This window comes from Eleutherodactylus coqui, chromosome 8 (assembly GCF_035609145.1).
Source record: "Eleutherodactylus coqui strain aEleCoq1 chromosome 8, aEleCoq1.hap1, whole genome shotgun sequence".
Classification (NCBI taxonomy): domain Eukaryota; kingdom Metazoa; phylum Chordata; class Amphibia; order Anura; family Eleutherodactylidae; genus Eleutherodactylus; species Eleutherodactylus coqui.
The window spans coordinates 81,005,305-81,023,292 of NC_089844.1; the positions used below are offsets into that span (position 1 = coordinate 81,005,305).

General features: G+C 46.6%; 1 protein-coding gene across 2 annotated transcripts in view; it reads left to right on the top strand.

The window, feature by feature from the left end:
* Window positions 1-17,988, top strand: part of TTC21B (tetratricopeptide repeat domain 21B) — an 86,651-nt gene that overhangs the window by 13,490 nt on the left and 55,173 nt on the right. For both annotated transcript variants that reach the window (XM_066575922.1, XM_066575923.1), the window contains exons 7-14: window positions 1,166-1,250; window positions 2,576-2,674; window positions 4,701-4,893; window positions 6,607-6,704; window positions 8,842-9,042; window positions 13,186-13,315; window positions 15,091-15,248; window positions 16,623-16,847. In XM_066575922.1, coding sequence (XP_066432019.1) covers window positions 1,166-1,250; window positions 2,576-2,674; window positions 4,701-4,893; window positions 6,607-6,704; window positions 8,842-9,042; window positions 13,186-13,315; window positions 15,091-15,248; window positions 16,623-16,847 — 1,189 coding nt within the window. The remainder of the gene's footprint in view (window positions 1-1,165; window positions 1,251-2,575; window positions 2,675-4,700; window positions 4,894-6,606; window positions 6,705-8,841; window positions 9,043-13,185; window positions 13,316-15,090; window positions 15,249-16,622; window positions 16,848-17,988) is intronic.

The window sequence follows — 17,988 nt, forward strand, 5'->3', positions numbered from 1 at the left end:
CAGGAAAAAATAGAAAAAAAAAAATACATCACCTTAGAAGCGCTGTCCGGCTCCGTTGCATCTTCATCATCTCTTCTGGCTGGGGATTGACAATTCCCTGCCTCCTGGAGGTCCTGCCTCCTGATTGGCTGAGCGCTGTGATGCTTAGCCAATCAGAGCCAGCGCTCTATGAATCATTGAATGGCTGTGATCGGTACATCGAGCGCTGGCTCTGATTGGCTAAGCAGTTATGGAACCTCCGAACAGAGGTTCTGACGCAGATGTGAAACCGACCGTATTTACTTCTATTCAATTCCTTACTATTTTCAAGATATTGGTTTGCTGTCAGTGAATGAGAACACCTTGTTTACATTCAGAGGCAGCAAACCTTTAGGCCGGTCTCATACGGGGCGATCTGGATTCCGCATGTGGGTGCCCGCAGCTAAATCCGACTCTGACTCCAGACGGTGACCCTGTGTACCTGCTAGTTCTGTATGGTGCTCACCGTCGGTCATGCGCAGTATGGATTTAAAAAAATATATATATTTGTATTGAGGTACCTGTGGCCTATCCACAATGTCAATTGCAGACAGGCTGCAGGTCAGGTGGCCTCGATTGAGCCTGGCCCTGATGAAAGCGTCGCTACTAGGGATGAGCGAGTATACTCGCTAAGGCACTACTCGCTCGAGTAATGTGCCTTAGCTGAGTATCTCCCTGCTCGTCCCGAAAGATTCGGGGGCTAGCGCGGGGCGGGGAGCTGCGGGGGAGAGCGGGCAGGAACGGTGGGGAGATCTCTCTCTCCCTCTCTCCCACCCGCTCTCCCCTGCTCCCTGCCGCAACTCACCTGTCAGCTGCGCCGGCCCCCGAATCTTTAGGGACGAGCGGGGAGATACTCGGCTAAGGCACATTACTTGAGCGAGTAGTGCCTTAGCGAGTATACTCGCTCATCCTAGTCGCTACTTTTTGCCCTTTAGACATTGTAACAGTGTCTGATCGCATTTATCCTCTCCTACCCACACACTGTAACCTACAGAATACACTTTCCATACAATTGCCACATCACGCCTTTTCCTCTAGTACATCTAATATATATGAAAAATATTTATTTGTAGCCCAGGTAACCCCTTTAAGATTGTTTTAGAACTTTATGAAAGTTCTAAAGTTTTTTTTTCCTTGTCTCCGATAGATTACTACAGAAGGAGAGTCATAACCTGGAAGCCATCCGGATGTTGGGGATCCATTACTTGTGCAGAGAAGGGAATGTTCATGAGGTAACAGAAGCAGCCGGGCCACCAGGGTTTATCTAGATTATTGCTCAGACCGGCCAGCTGTTTTGTTGATGCGCTTTACTCTAAAGGGTCCGTCCATCTTTGCGCACCACATCATAGTTTATATATAGGGGTGATTTACGTAAAAATGGGAATTGCTATGTAAAGACATTTATAGCACATTAAGCCACCACTTATGCTTATGATGCTTTTTACCCGGTGGGAAGGAAACTACAGGAATTTATCACATTGACGTTTTGGATCCTTTATTACATTTTTCTATATACTGTTTCACTTATTTTGCACGATTTTACTGATAAAAAGCTCTGAATTCCCTGCATAGGTTTTAAATATGTCTAACAGGCTCTAAAGGGAACCGGTCATGTCCTATAAGCACTATAAACTTAGCCCAGAGAACAGGGGCGTACTTCTGATATGTGCCTGGCTCCCTGTTCCTTTGATGTCAGTCCAGAAAGCTGCTGCTTTGACCCCTCCCCGCTGCGCACGTCAGCAGTAGTTTTGTGGCTGGTTTGGCGGGGAAGAGAGAGGGACAGGGAACACAGGAAAAAAAAAAGCTCAGCAACTGGCGGGTCCCAAACAAAAATGCTCGAGTCTCCCATTGAAGTCAATGGGGTTCGTTACTCGAATAGAGCTCTCGAATTTTACGAAAAGCTCGACTCGAATGACGAGGACCCGAGCATTTTGGTGCTCGCTCATCTCTACAGAAGAGATGAATCCACTTAATGCGCTAAGTGACAGTGAAGGTACGCTGAGCCCGGAATATAAGACGACACTCCGGTCTCTGCAGCAACCGTCCTGTGAGCCCTGGAGCTTAGTTTATGGTGCTCCTACCTAGGACGTGGCAGGGTGCCTTTTCAAAATAAAAATTTGGCTTACCAAGGATCATTGCCTTGAGGCAACCCCCATAGAGCAGCAATACCCATCTAGGGGCATAGAGATCATAGGGAGGGTCCCACTGTGTTATCAGAATGAAGAGCCCTTCTGGCAGACCCATGCTGTAGTTAACCGTGGCTTTCCCCAAAAATGACAGCTGATTATTGTGGGGAGGGCGTGTTGAGAGGTTGTTGACCATTTTAAAAAGTTGTTGTTCTCTGGAGGCGTTTAACAATGTCTTAAGCTAAAAATTCCATTTTTTTCAACTTTTTTTTTTTGTTTCCAATATAACTTTACATTTTCTCTGTAGGCCGTTAGAGCGTTAGACGGAGCACAGTATTGCATGGACTGCAGTGTGACATGACTACTTCACAGCTGTTTGCATTGGTGGCTGAGATAGTTGTATTGAGTCTAACATGCTGTTTTATCGCCAGGTGACAACTAAACTGGGAGAGTTAATCAACGCTTTGGACCGCTTTGAGCCACACAACGCTCGCCTATATTATAGCATGTCACTAGCCTTTAGCAGAATGGTAAGTCACATGTTAAGTGCCCAGAAAGTAATGTACAGCATGTAGCAATCGTAGAGAGTTAAAATCGAAATATACGCCTACTTATACATTTACACAAGCTCCTATCTGGAGGAACTATCTCGTTCTTAAAGAACATGAAAAGCAAATATGTCAAAGTTAAGAAAGAAGGAAAATAGATGCAAAACACTGTACACTTCTACTCAAATGCTACAGATGAGAAACCATACTTATGGGGGAGCGCTTCATTTCTAACGAGTAGGACCCCAAATGAGAATTGCTGCACAGGAGTCCTCTGCCCGGAGAACCAGTGGCTCAGTTGTCTATTGATAGTTGGGCTCTTGCTACAGTGGCCTTAATAGAAGAAATGTCCTGTCCAGTTGTACAACCCCATAAATGCTAGGGTAAATGCTGACCTGGGCATCTAGGTAGTTGATAGAGGGAGGAGGCTCCCTTTGTCACTCATCGTCCCCCTACAATGTGATTGCAATGTGCTGAGAGATTGCTATAACTCTCATAGGCTTGAAATGACCCTCCAGTTCTGGACAAACAAAGATGGCCGCCCCATTTCTCTTACTACCGTACTTGATGCACACTGTGCATTAGCATACGTCATTAGCCTAAGGCACTATACCTGTTTTGATTGGGCAGCACTGGCAAGTCAGAGCAGTATGTAGTGTCTAAGGCCTCCCTCACACAGGGCGTTTGCAGAAACGCAGCTAGGCTGAAAACGCAGCCAAGAATGCTGAAAAGAAAAAAAAAAAAAGCTATACTCCCCTAGCCGCTGCAGTCCGGGTCGCGGCCGCTGGTCTCTGCCGCTGTTCTCTGCCGCTGATCCGGGCTTCCTCGGCACCCCAAAGTCTATTGCCGGAGGCCCCTGGCCTCCGCCAATAGAGTGCTGTGATTGGTTGTCGGTGCTTGCTCGATGCCCAATCACAGCCCTTTATTGACTGTCTCAGCCTATCAGAGCTTGCCGGCGCTGATTGGCTGAAACAGTCAATGAAGGGCTGTGATTGGGCATCGAGCAAGCACCGACAACCAATCACAGCACTCTATTGCCGGAGGCCAGGGGGCTACGGCAATAGACTTTGGGGTGCCGAAGAAGCCCGTATCAGCGGCAGAGACCAGTGGCCGCGACCCGGACTGCAGCGGCTAGGGTGAGTATTGCTTTCTTTTTTTTCTCTAGCCCGCTGGGACTGATTTTCGGGGTAGGGCTTCTATTACAAGCCCTCACCCCAAAAATCGGCGAGCGGTTAACGCTGCCAAAAACGCAGCACCAAGTGTTGCCGCGTTTTTAGCAGTGCCAAAACTGCTGCCCATTCATTTCAATGGGCGACGCAGGGCTGAAAACGCCCCAGAATAGAACATGCATCGCTGTGAAAGCGCAGCGTTGGGAGGCGCTACGTTTTCAGCCCTGTGTGAGCAGCCCCATTGAAATGAATGGGAGTCTTGTACAGCGTTTAGCGCTGGGCTGAAAAGGCAGCGCTAAACGCTGTATAAAACGCCCTGTGTGAGGGAGGCCTAAAGGCCCATTTACACGGGACGAATGTCGGGCAAACTATGCCTGACACTCGTCCCCACACATACTCGCTCTTTTGCTGCTGCACAGGAGCTAGTATCGCTAGCTCACAGCAGGGTAGCTGGAGATTTCTCTCCTCGCGCTCCCCCGCCCCTCTCCATTCATTTAACATATCTGCGGCCATCTTTATCCAAGATTGGAGGGTCACTATAACAAAGGATAGCTCTGGAGGCAGAAACAATAGGACGCATGTTGGATGCTTATCTTAAAATGTACAAGTTGTCCTGAAAAAAAGTCACATGGCTTATATTAACTACAAATGTTATGGATTTTGGAATGAGACAAAGAAAAAACATGGAAAAAAATGTGGTCCAAAATGGGCGGATCACGAAGGGGTTAATGTGTATTGGACTTGGCAGGAAAGGTAGCTTACAGATAGTTCTATAAGAGATGAGTGACTGTGGAGGTAACAAAGCCTATCTCTCCTTCTGTCCTTTCTTCTTGCCTTAGTGTGAGCGGAACCAACTCGTCCTTCAACAAACCCAAATCTTGGTGGAACGTGCGGTGACTTTGGCTCCTCATGACGCCACGTTTGCCACGGAGCTCGGCTATCAGCTTGTTCAACAAGGCCGAGTTAAGGAGGCGTTAAAGTGGTACAAAGCAGCAATGGCTCTGGATGAGTCAAGTGTCTCGGCACTTACCGGTGAGGGGTCATAGTGTTGGGGTTGGCTGCGTATCGGTCCTATTATCTTCCTATTATCCTTATGCAGACCTTGTTCGTAGTATAGCAACCTTGCAAAATGGTTGGAGGGGTTTGCTGATTTTATTCTAATATAGGTTCTTTAAACATCGGTATCGTGGGACACCGTCATGTTGAAAACGGTACCTATCGGACACCAATGAGGCTAGGGCAATAGGGCGACACTAGCAGTGAAATGGGTCAACCAAAGACTGCTGTGTAGCCCTGCCACCACACATATCAAAGTCAATGCATTGCGGTAGGAGTTCCCTAGTGATTTCATATTGATAGTCCACCCTGAGGATGGGCCATCAATGGTATACTACTGGAAACCCCCTTGAACTACAGCATCCGTCCCACTTGCCGTCAGTGAGAGACCCTTTCTCCTATCTATCTGAGTAGCTGAACATATATAGTATTACAATAAGGGCCCATTTATCTTGCTGTATATTCCGGCCTGTCCGGTCTGTGTATACCATGGCTCATAAAGTTATTCTTATGGCTGATGGGCCATATGGAACAAAAAATTTTGCTGCCTATTCCATTCTTAATCATTTTAACGGACAAGAATAGCACATACATTGTTCGGGATCCGTGAATACTGGATAGCACGCGGATAGATTTCAGTTTGCTGTCCGATGAATGTTGTGCCTGAGTTTTGCATATCGCGGTCTGAATACGGCATAAGGCTGTGATGGCGAACCTATGACACGCGTAGCCGCTGTCGGCCAGTTCACCTCGTTGGTGGTGAATACCGGCAGGGGCCGCAGCTCCCCTGCCGGTATTCACTTAGCAGCGCTGATCCCGGCACACCGTGATGTCAGTGTGCAGCTGGGAACCTCCTCCTCCTTCCCCTGACGTCCCATACTGCTTGGTTCCTTGAGAGCGTCCGGGGGAGGAGGCGTCCAGCAGTACACTGACGTTACAGTGTGTGCCGGAGTTCATCGCTGCTAGAGACGCGCCGGGCAGAGGAGGAGCCGAACTTCTACGAGGTGGAGGGGGTAAGTATATGGGTCTCGGGGGTGGGGGTGGGGGTGGGGGGCACTATCACTGCTGGGGGCTGCTGTGGGGGGGGCCACTGTCACTGCTGGGGGCTGCTGTGGGGGGCCACTGTCGCTGCTTGGGTCCGCAGTGCCCGGCTGCTGTCACTGCTCGGGGCTCATCATTACTGAGATAAGTGAGGGTGAGACTGGGAGAAGCGAGGGCCTGTGCTATGGGTGTTTGGGGTTTATTAAATACAGTTATATATTACAATTATACATTTTTGTTATTTTAACTATAAATATCGCACATTTTTTTTTTTTGGGGGGGGGGGGGGGGAGGGCGAATTTTGACACACCATGCTCAAAAGGTTGTCCATCACTGGCATAAGGAGTGCTGGGACGTGTGGTGACATCAGTCGGGGGGAGGTAACCGGTTGCTTCTGCCTGGGGTTCTTTATAACCAGTATAGCTATATTCAATATAACCTGAGGAATCTGAGATGCCGGCATGAAAAGACAGATAACATTCAAACATACCCTAGCGCTTATATTATACCCACTGACTAACACGTTCCTTCTGCCATTTCAGTAAGGTGATGGTCTTGCCATATGGGAACACCCAGCACTCCGATGTAAGTGCTCAGCGTGTAAGTGCTCAGCGTGTGTGAGTCTGGTCATTCTGTGCTGTCTTGTAGGTATTATTCGCTGTCAGATACTGGAAGGACAGATACAAGATGCTGATCAGCAGCTGGAGTTTCTGATGGAGATTCAGCAGTCTATTGGAAAATCCGGGGTGAGTCAAACGAAGGGGCTCCAAGTCAAATGATTTCCACAGTCTGTATACCCGATAGATAGATAGATAGATAGATAGATAGATATAGATATATTTTTTTATTATTATTTATTTACTTTTGAGTTTTTCTGAATAATGGATGCGGCTCTTATGGAAGCCCCAACTACAGTGAAAAAGTGTAAAAAAAAAAAAAAAGGAAAATAAAAAAAGGCGATGTGAATATCCCCAAGATGTCTTATATGACATCATGGGGGATATAGATAGTAAAATTAAAAAAACTTACATAAATAAGTTAAAAGTTACAGAATAAAGTACAAATGGATACATAAAAATACATAAAGAAAACAACCCAAAGCCGACATCAACCAAAACTGTCGCCATATGCGTCCATATGTAATCCAAAACCATGCATATTATGTATCAAAACTTCCTAAACAAAATGAGGAACCCGTTCCCATTCTTTATTTTAGCATAAATATACTAATTTAAAAAATGAACTATAAATGCTATAAAACCTTTATTTTTTATTTATCTTTTTACGCCCAATTAAACTTAAAATGTGGGAAAAAGTCAGTGAAAGAGATATTTGAAAAAATAGCCCTATATGCCACGGAAAGAAAAAATGCTGCAAGAATAATTTTGGTAGCTGAAGGAAAAAAAAATAGGGCAGTAAAACCACCACATGGGTAAAATCCCTAAAAAGTGTCTGGTCCTCAAGGTACAAAACAGTCTGGTCCATAAGGGGTTAAGGGTTTAAAGGGCGCCTGTTAGCACCTTGTAGACCTAACGGTTATAAACTGTTCTGGTGCTCAAAGGTGTGGGAATGAGGAGTCTGGGGACATATATATTTTATACTTGGTCCCTGCACATTGGCACGCACTCAGATCTTTGACTCTTCAGACGGCTCGGTTCTCTCATTGATGTCTGTGGGGACACGGCTAGTAAACACACTTCCCCAGAGTCTCCTTTCCCTCATTTTCTGAGCACCATAATGAAGTTTATCCTGCTCAGACATGCTGTCAGAGACCTTTTAGAGGGGCGTTCCGGTGATCGATTCAAAGGGAGTTATATGCTGTATAAGGCGATAAAGCGTAATTACGCAATATGTAATAACTTGTTTTACAAAGCTGCGGAAATACCGGTACTGCTTTTCCTGTGATTTCCACCGCTTCCTGCTTAGTTCTTCCTTTGTATCCAATGGTTACTTCCTGTGTGTTCCTCTATTTCACTGGTCAGAATGCTCAGTGCCTTCATATTCTGTCATGACAGTTTGTACAGTCATTGACTGGCAATGGGGCATTGTGGGAAATGTAGTTTCTGTAAGCCCCGGTGGCCATTTTGAATAACAATGCGGGAATCTGCAGCTGGCTGGAAAGCTTCCGTGGTGCAGGTCAGCAAAAAAGGTACTTGAGTTCAATTGAATGATTTAGATGGCCATTTGTAGTAACTTTTAAACTATTGCCCTGTCTCGGGAATACCCCTTTAAGTAACAGAAAACTCTGAGCCGTGCCAATGGGGTTTAAGTAGAGATGAGTGAGCATACTCGCTAAGGGCAATTACTCGATCGAGCATTGCCCTTAGCGAGTACCTGGCCGCTCAGAAGAAAACATTCGGCAGGGGAGAGTGGGGAGGAACGGAGAGGAGATCTCTCTCTCGCTCCCCCATGCTCACTGCCGCAACTCGCCTGTCACCCGCGCCGGCAGCCAAACCTTTTCTTCCGAGCGGGCAGGTACTCGCTAAGGGCAATGCTCGATTAATTGTCCTTAGCAAGTATGCTCGCTCATCTCTAGGTATAAGCTATCTCAGTCTGAACACCAGCAGTGGTCTAAGATCTCCGGTCATCAGTGCGATCTTTACACATGCATCTGTATGTTGGAAGTTCATTTTTTGACTGGAGTTTCCCCTTTAACAACTTTCGATAAGTTATGCTGAGAGTGAAACCTTTCTTCTGTCGAGTGCCCTGTATCTGGAGTTGGTTCTATGCAGAGCCTGTTAGTACCAGTCTGGAGTTACCTGATCATGTCGTCTTTGGCCTTTGTGTTATCCATGGGGGTTTCAGCTTTTCCGCCTTGGTATTATAAATGTTATCTCGCCAAATAACCGGTGAAATTGAAAGCGCCAGTCTCTTCTTTTTCAGGAATTATCTTACCTCCGTGCCGTTTTGGCTATGAAGAAGCAGCAGAAACAAGAAGAGGTCATCCAGCTGTTAAACGATGTCCTCGACAATCACTTCTCCTCCTTGCAAGGATTGCCTCTCGGGATCCAGTACTTCGAGATGTTAAATCCAGATTTCTTGCTTGAAATAATAAGGGAATATTTAAACTTTTGCCCCAACCAGGTAATTTGTCTCCATCGCTGCAAAAATTGTGTCTGAAAATGTGACTCTGTGGGCCGCCGTGATATTTTGTCCATAGTGACTATGAGTACACTGCCTTACGTGATAGAGAGAACCGGTAGTGCGCTTTGGCGGACAGGTAATAACGCAGCGCAGGTCTGGGCACACTCGGTCTACAGGGCAGCATGGGGACAAGCTGCTGATGCTGCAGCGCTATGCCAGCAGTCATGTTAAGGACTAGATCGGTATATGACTCCTGGTGCAGCGCTGCAGCATCAGCAGCTTGTCCCTGTGCCATCTTGTGGTCCGACTGTCCGCAGACCTTCGCTGCATTATTACCTGTCCCCCATACACTCTTGTAACCCCAACTGTCACCTGAGCAGTGGCAATGGTATCAGCCAGCACCTGCATGCTAACTTTACACCTGTACCCTCTTTGTAGCTGACTTCTCTCGGAGCAGCGGTAACACTATTTGCCTGTGCCACCATGCCCTTATTTAGCCCCACTTAGTGGGGCTTGGGGCTGCAGCATCAGCTCATCAATCAGATCTATTATCTAATGGTGGGGGCTCTCTGCCTTATACTACGGACAGACATTCGCATGGTGGTATTACAGTGTGTCCATGTTCTGGCTGGCACACATTCCCCCCTTTTGCATTCTTTGCTGATGGAATCCAGATGATGTGATGCTTGTCCCCTAAAAGCTACACCTCTGCCCCCCTCCTCCATCACTCCCTGCACCCCCAATGAGAAGTGAGATGTTGCTGGTAGACTGGCCTTATCAGAGTGTGGGATCCTGCAGCTCCACTAGGTATAGTCAGCAGAACTTCAGGAAGTGCGGTCAGGCCCACATTACTGTGTCCTGCAAGCGTTTCCTTCTCCCCTCACTTCACACTTGTCAGGGAAGGAGCAAGGATCTTCTCCAAATGAGAAGCAGGATCCATTAGTTTGTGTTATCCCATTAACTAGTAAACGTTTATTTATTTTTTTAAATGTCTGCCTTGGTTTTGTCCCCTTTTTTTGAAGTTTTTGTGGGCTGCTAGTTACTGCACATTATGGGGGAGCAAGACTGCGCCATTGTATCTAGTGTCACAATTATTTAGTACCTTGTAGTAAGCAAATGTCTAAGGTGGCGAGTGAGCACTGAGGAGGTAAAACAAGATAACAAGCAGAGCTGTCCTCCTCCTATCGCTAATTTATGTAGTGGTGGAGGTGCGCTGTCTTAAGGGCTATTTACGCTCACGATTGTGGCGCATTATTCGTTCAAACGAACGAATGCACGATTATCTTTAGTGTACGGAAGCTTTGCACCTTAGACTGTTTGTTCACTTTTCATTTGTCACTCAGTTTCAGCCTGCATAAAAATCATCAGTGGTCCGGTCACTTCTTGCTGCATCTAAATCACCCCCCCACCTCACTCACTCACTCACCCTTACACACACACACACACGCACGCACACTCAGTGTCTTATATAGAATGTGAAGCGCTGAATGAGAAGTGAGCGTTTCTCAGCGATGATCAGAAACGCTCTTTTCTCCTTAGGGAGAGCAACTATATACTATAAACTAAGTGAGGAGACTCAAATGGCCACGCACGCTCCTCTGGGTAATATGCAAATAATATGATTCCCAGTCATTGTAAGAAGACTTGTATAAAAAGTCTCACTTTGACTCGAAGGAATGCTGCCTTTCAATAGGTGGCACTGTGGAGGATTTATTCCATCTCCCTTATTTGCATATTACCCAGAGGAGCGTGCGTGGCCATTTGAGTCTCCTCACTTAGTTTATAGTATATAGTTGCTCTCCCTAAGGAGAAAAGAGCGTTTCTGACCCCTGTCCCAGGCCTCTCACTAGCAAAAGCCAGACTCCTACTGTACACTGATGATGGGCAATAACCCGGAAACAGCTGTATGTACATGGAGTCTGGCTTTGCTTTTGATTCCCAGTCATTGTAAGAAGACTTGTATAAAAAGTCCCACTTTGACTCGAAGGAATGCTGCCTTTCAATAGGTGGCACTGTGAAGGATTTATTCCATCTCCCTTATCAGCGATGATCTGCTTGTCTAAACATTTTGCACAAGCGCAAACAACTGGCGGTGACGTCACCTGCTCATTCGCTCATTTAAACGACATTCGACCTGCGTAAATGAAGCTTTCTACTACTGTATGCCGACCCCAACCCCATCCCACCGGTGGTCTCTGAGAGGGACCTGCCGTGAGTTACTGTCCTGTTTCTATGCACTCTGTCAATGTGTGGTCAGCCTCCTTTAGTGTTTAACCCCCTTTTTTCTAGCAGGGTGATGGCAAAAATACCTTTTTTTTTTTTTTTTCCTTGCCAAGTTGATTTGAACTTAGAATTTCTTTAGATTTTTCTAGCCCTTCTACGAAATCCAAAGATTCTTCTATATTTTTAATAGTTAACAATGGATATATAGCTGCCTAATTAAAAATGTAGTCCACTCATTCAATCCATTGGTCAGTTTTCTATGAGCTTGACCAATCACAGGGCAGTTTCGGACCAGCCTACAGGAAGTGACCAATGGAATGAGTGCAGTATATTAATTAGGCAAGTTTTCCCATAGTTCCCCTGCAATAAAGTCGGAAAAAATTTCTGATAGCTGGAGAGTGATTTCAGCTTTGGTATAATACCGATCTACTCCTTAGGCCTCTTTCACACGGGCGACAAAGTCGCACGATTTTGTAGCGTTGCTACAATGCAGTATGAGAAGCCCATGCTTTCCTATGGGTTCCTTCACACATGCAATGCGACTCGTGAGGTTTTGTAGCCTATGTTTCCCTATGGAGCCTTCCTCTCTGTTGCATGGAACTAAAGCGCGGTTCTCGTGCGGTGTGATGCAACTTTGACAGTAGGAAATCATACTGTCAAAGCTAAAATTTAAGCCCTGGCTGCAGAAAAAAAACAAAACACACACACATGCATCACCTCTCCCACGCTGTCAGCCTGGCCGCATCTTCTCCCTAGGTTCCCAGCAGTGATCTTCTCCTCTTCTGGCCGGGGATTCAACAATCCCCACATTCTGGAAGCGCTGGCTGTGATTGGCTAAGCATCAGCCAATCACAGCCAGCGCTCGATGAATGGCAGTGATTAAACCAATCACAGCCATTCATCGAGCGCTGTGTCAGCCAATCACAGCCAGCGCTTCCAGGAGGCGGGGATTTTTGAATCCCCGGCCAGAAGAGAAGATGATCTGTGCCAAGGACCCGGGGAGAAGATGCGGTGGGACAGGTGATGTATGTTTTTTTTTTCTTCTTCAGCTACAGTGTATTTTCGAGGCAGGGCTTATATTTCAAGCCTCCCCCGAAAATCCTCCCATGGGGCGCTACAAAGTCGCAGTATCACCGTAAGAAATAGCAGCGATATCGCACGAACCAGCAATGCGATATCGCTGCAATTTTTCTCGCAGTGATGCCGTGTCGCCTGTGTGATCGAGGCCTAAACATGACTTCTGGTGCACCGCTGTGGCATCAGTGGGTTGTCCTTGACCCCCATGACTCCTGGTGCACTGCGGCGGCATCAGTGGGTTGTCCCTGACCCCTATGACTCTTGGTGCATTGCTGTGGCATCAGCGGGTTGTTCTTGACCCCCATGATTCCTTTAACCCCTCTGTCCCTGTAGTAGCAGCAGCAGTACTTGCCGTTGTGCCCCCAAACACTCCCTGAAGAAGCAGCAGGGGCATCAGCCTGTGACCTCCTTCCCCCAATGCCGCCTCTAACCTTTCTGTCCTAGTAGCAGACGCACCTGTCCTTGTGCCCCCTTGTAGCCCGACCTCTCCCCTGAGCAGCAGCAGCATTTACCTGTGCCAACATGCCCTCATTTAACCCCTCTGCCTCTGAGTAGCCCTGCGGGTTTATCCTGTGCCAATGTGCTCCTGTCTTCTGAGCAGTGCAATCTCAGCCTGTGTGAAACAATTTTATCTGCCATCTGTTGGTGGAGAAGGGATATTACACCTAGTAAAATCTGCTTTCCTTGGAGAAAACTTCTTAGCGTGTTAGGTTGTCTCTCCTCAACTAGTTATATTGCGTCGCTGTGTCGGGATAACTTGAATGGCTTAACGTATTAACACTTGTTCTCTCTGTACTTTTGGTTGCGTTTAAAAACCTGCATAAAGTTCTGTTACTTCTTCAGCCCCCCGCAGCTGGACAGCCCGTATCTCCCCTGTTGAAGCACTGCACCTCCGTCCTGGAAACAGTAGTAAAGACGGCTCCGGGTCTTCAACAAGCCGTGTTTCTGATTGCAAAAGTGAAATATTTAGCAGGTACGTCTGAACTAGAGCACAAGTCCGGGATGTGATGTGGAGGAGGGAAAACTGTAGGAACTGCTGTATAATGTATTTAGCTTATCATACTCTATTTATTTTTTCTTAAAGGGATTTTTTTGGGACCTGAATATTAATGGCCTGTACTTGGGAGAGGCCGTCATAGCAGATGAAGTGTGAGTCCAACTCCAGACACATTGCTGTACATATTGTAGCGGCTGTGCTGGTACTGCAGCCCAGTTCCAAGCACTTAAAGGGGTCGTTCCCCATGTTGGTGTCAAGTTAAATTCATCCCATAATTATAAACCCTTTTTGTACTTGCACTTATTAAAAAATAATAATAATGTATCCCCAGATATTTTAGAATAAAAGCTAAAATAACACCACCTGCTCCTTTTATTGTTCCCAGACCAGTATTTATTCCAAGGTGGTCACACATGCTCAGTCTTGCTTCATTGGGTTATGTGGAGGGATCCCTGGAGTTGAACAGCTGCTCCTCTGATGTCAGTAGGGATGCTGAGCGAGTGATAAGAGAGGAGACTGCGCTACTGCAGAGAAGTAAGACTGGCCATGTTGGACCACCCCGAAACATTTACTGAGGTCAAAGTTCATAATTATGGGCTGATTTAATTCTAAACAATATTTTTTTGTGGGGCAACCCCTTAAAAGCAGACTGCAGTACAAGCCACAGCCACTACCAAATGTTCAGAGCTGTGCCTGATAAACAATAAAGGTGGCTCAATGCGGATACACCACTAATATTACAGCCCCTTTAGGGTATGTTCACATGTTCTATTTTTCCACTGCAAACTGTGGCATGGATCTGGGTCAGGTATTACATGCAGGTTTTGGTAATTTTGATGTGGATTTTATCTCCCCATTTAGAGACCTCAAATCCACTCTGGCAATCTGCAGCATAAATTGACACACAGTAACATAGTAACATAGTATGTAAGGCCGAATGAAGACATTGTCCATCTAGTCCAGCCTGCCTATCCTACTGTGTTGATCCAGAGGAAGGCAAAAAACCCCAAGGCCAGAAGCCAATTAGCCCTTTTGGGGGAAAAATTCCTTCCCGTAAGCGGATTCCAGCTGTGAGCTCAGATGGTAACCCTGCATACGGCCACGTATGGTGGCGAAATTGTACTGCGCATGATTGTGTACTCAAGCAGGCGGTCATGTGCACTACACCTTTTTTTCCCCATTTATATTTCCCACGCCGTCGCTTAGCGATGACGTCCATATGCAATGTAATTGTGTATGGGCTGTGGGTATATCCGCGACAAAGAGAATAATGGGCTCTAAGTTGCAGCTATCCGTGGTAAAAAAAAGAGCCTGCTGTTTTCTTTTTTCAGTAAGCGGATTATGCAATTCTGACCCGCTAATGTGAGCGGAACTGTGTAATTCAATGCATTTCATTGATCCGCGTATTACCGCCAATCATACGTTAGCGGAATCCGCAAATCATTTCAATCTAAATGAGATTTTGGGAAATCTTCACAATGCTTGGACTGTAAAATGCTGTGGATTCTCGGCAGCCAAGTCCACTACCGAAGCGTCCGCAGCATTCCTGCAATGTCTGAACAGACCCTTAGGATGAGTAACATTTTCAGGTGGACCATTTAGTTAGAGGGATGGGTTACTCCCATCATTTTTGGTTCCCCTCCATTTTCCTAGAATGTGTGGATTACTATGTTCATTAACCATTTGATTGAAGTGTGATCTATTTTCCAGCCCCACCGTACATTCTGTAGTATTTTCATTTCTTTGTGCAGGTGACGTTGAGGCCGCTCGCAGTAGTGTTCAGCACTGTCTTGAACATAATCCGTCGTATGCTGATGCACATCTACTGATGGCTCAAGTGTACTTGCACCAGGACAACTTAAAACTATGTTCACACTCTCTAGAGCTGTGCTTGAGTTATAGCTTTGAGGTGAGTTGTCAAAAGATATGAAATCTCATGCCACCTGTAGTTGTATAAATGACCTTAAAGAGCTCGTCTTGGACTTTGGGCATTATTTTCTATAAATGATCTATCCTCGGGATGGTTGATTGGCAGGGGTCCGTCACTGGGCATCCCTGCCAATCAGCGGATTCCAGATGCCGTTGGTAGTACGGACAGTGCAGGAAACAGACTGCACTGGCCAAAATGCAGCGGCCCGGACTGGTACTGCGGGCACAGCACACATTGAATTCTATGGGAGCTGTGCCTGCAATACCAAACCAGACTGCTGCAGTGTTGTCAGCACTATCTGCTTGCATTGGGAATCAGCTGATCGTCGGGGATCCCAAGCAGTGGACTCCCACCAGCCATCTATTGATGTCCTATCCTGTAGGATAGGACATTAATAGAAAAATGCCCAAACACCCCTTTAACCTATTTAAGGCCAGAGAGATTTTTTTTAATTTTTGATTTTTTTTTTCCGTTCTCCTCCTTACTTTCCAAGGGTCACAACTAGAGATGAGCGAACCTACTCGTTTCGAGTAATTACTCGATCGAGCACCGCGATTTTTGAGTACTTCATTACTCGGGTGAAAAGATTTGGGGGGCGCCAGGGGGCGGGGGGAGGTGTGGCGGCGCGGGGGGTAGCAGCGGGGAACAGGGGGGAGCCCTCTCTCTCTCCCTCCCTCTCCCTCCCTCTCCCTCCCACTTCCTGCTGTAACCCCCCACTCACCCACGGCGCCCCCCGAATATTTTCGCCCGAGTACGGAAGTACTCAAAAATTGCGGTGTCGGGCGAAAAAGGGGCGTGGCCGAGTAGGCTCGCTCATCTCTAGTCACAATGCATCCCACAAAAAAACAAGCCTTCATTCAGATATGGTGACAGAAAAATAGGAGTTGTAATTTTTAATAGTGCAATTTAATGTACCATACAATGTACTAAAAAAAGTTTTAAGTGGGGTGAAATGAGAAAAAAACGGACTTGTGTAATTTTGGGGGATATTTAGTTCCTACGGTGTCCATGGGGTGGTAAGATGATGCGCATGTTATTCTTCTGGTCAGTATCATTACGGTGATACCAAATTTATTAAAACATTTTTTTTCTTTTGTGAGTGATTTGCAATTTTTGGCGTTCTCATTAAAATGAGTGGAGCGTCGGCACACGTGTTCTCACTCCACTTATTCGGGGACCGTCTGTGCTCCATTCTCTGGATTGGTGGAGATCCCAGTAGTCAGACTCCCACCGTGCATAAGGGGATACCTTTTAGATGCAGGCAATCTGAGCTTGTACATTATCTGACCGCCCGTTGAGGATTTATTGCCCTGTCATGTCTGGTCTCGCGCAAATGTTTGTGCTTTTCTTTAGATTCGCGAATATCCATTGTACAATCTACTGAAAGCTCAGACCCAGAAACGGATGGGAGAAATTCAGGAGGCCATCAGAACACTACAGATAGCGATGGGCCTGCCTGGAATGAAAAAGGGAGGATCCTCCTTAAAGGCAAAAGGAAGAAAAATCGAAGTCAGTGCAAGTGACAGAGTATCCATCTTCCTGGAGCTGGTGGATTGTCATCGTATGAATGGAGAGCAGGTAATGGAGCGAAAACCGCTTGCTACATGTCACTCTTATCACAGGAGAGACAAAGTAGATACGTTTGTATTTTGGTTGCAAGAAATATACTTTACAAGGATAGGCATCCAATAATAAAGTACCAAGTAAAATACCAGTTTTTTTTAAAGAACACTTCAGCTTGATTGATGCCAGGTTTTACAGGATGCATCTTTAGAAAGCAAAAATGTAATTTCCAACTACGGTAATGCAGCGCAGTTTTACATGTGCCTGTAAATAAAACGTAATGGGAAAGAACAGCAACAATTCAAGGGTAGACTGTCTTCTAATATGGGGCATCTACGGCCTGAGCTCAACTTAGAAGAATACAAGTGAGCCAGCAGAGTAATGAACATACAGATGTAACAGGAGCCAAACGCACTTTCTTTCTTTGCCATGGTGTGCTATGCTAAAATGATCAGTGCATTGCAGGGAACCTGACAACAGTCCCATAAACTACATTTATAGGGCTCAAAGGTGAGGGAAGGGGGAGTCTGGGGCATTGGTTTTTATACTCTCTAGGTCGCCCGTTCCAGTGCGGTGTCCCCTGAGAAATAAGTGCCCATGCACACAGCGCGACTATTTTCAGAAAGCTATGGGCACATCTCTGCCATAGAGATCAATGAGAGGGCACCCGCACAGCCTTCCTAAAAGAGTCTCGCACTGACTTGGTTACGAGCTGAAACGCGTCCTCCAGCCTTTTCTTTTTAAGTGGGATATGTAATGGCAGAGTTTATTTAATAAAGAAAAGCATAACCTTTCTCGTCCGTATCATTGGGGGCCACAGCCTAGACCATGGGATATAGCCACTGCCCTAGGAGGCGACACTAAGCAAAAAAGTGTTAGCTCCTCCCTACCTGGCTATATCCCCCCTGCAGGCACTCAGCTAATTAGTCTTTAGCTTAGTGTCTGCTAGGAGGCAGACATGGAAAGAGCTATTCGCGGGAATCCGGGGAGTCGGGGCTTTTCCCTGGCTCTACTGGCCTCCCGGGGGAGACGCAGGCAGGGGGTGTCTCCACCACTACTGCGGCGTCTCACCCAGAGAAGAAAAAGGGGCCCGACCATGCAATGCGCATCTGAGTCGGTTACCCGCCAGCCATAGGGCTCCCCCTCCCTGGAGTAG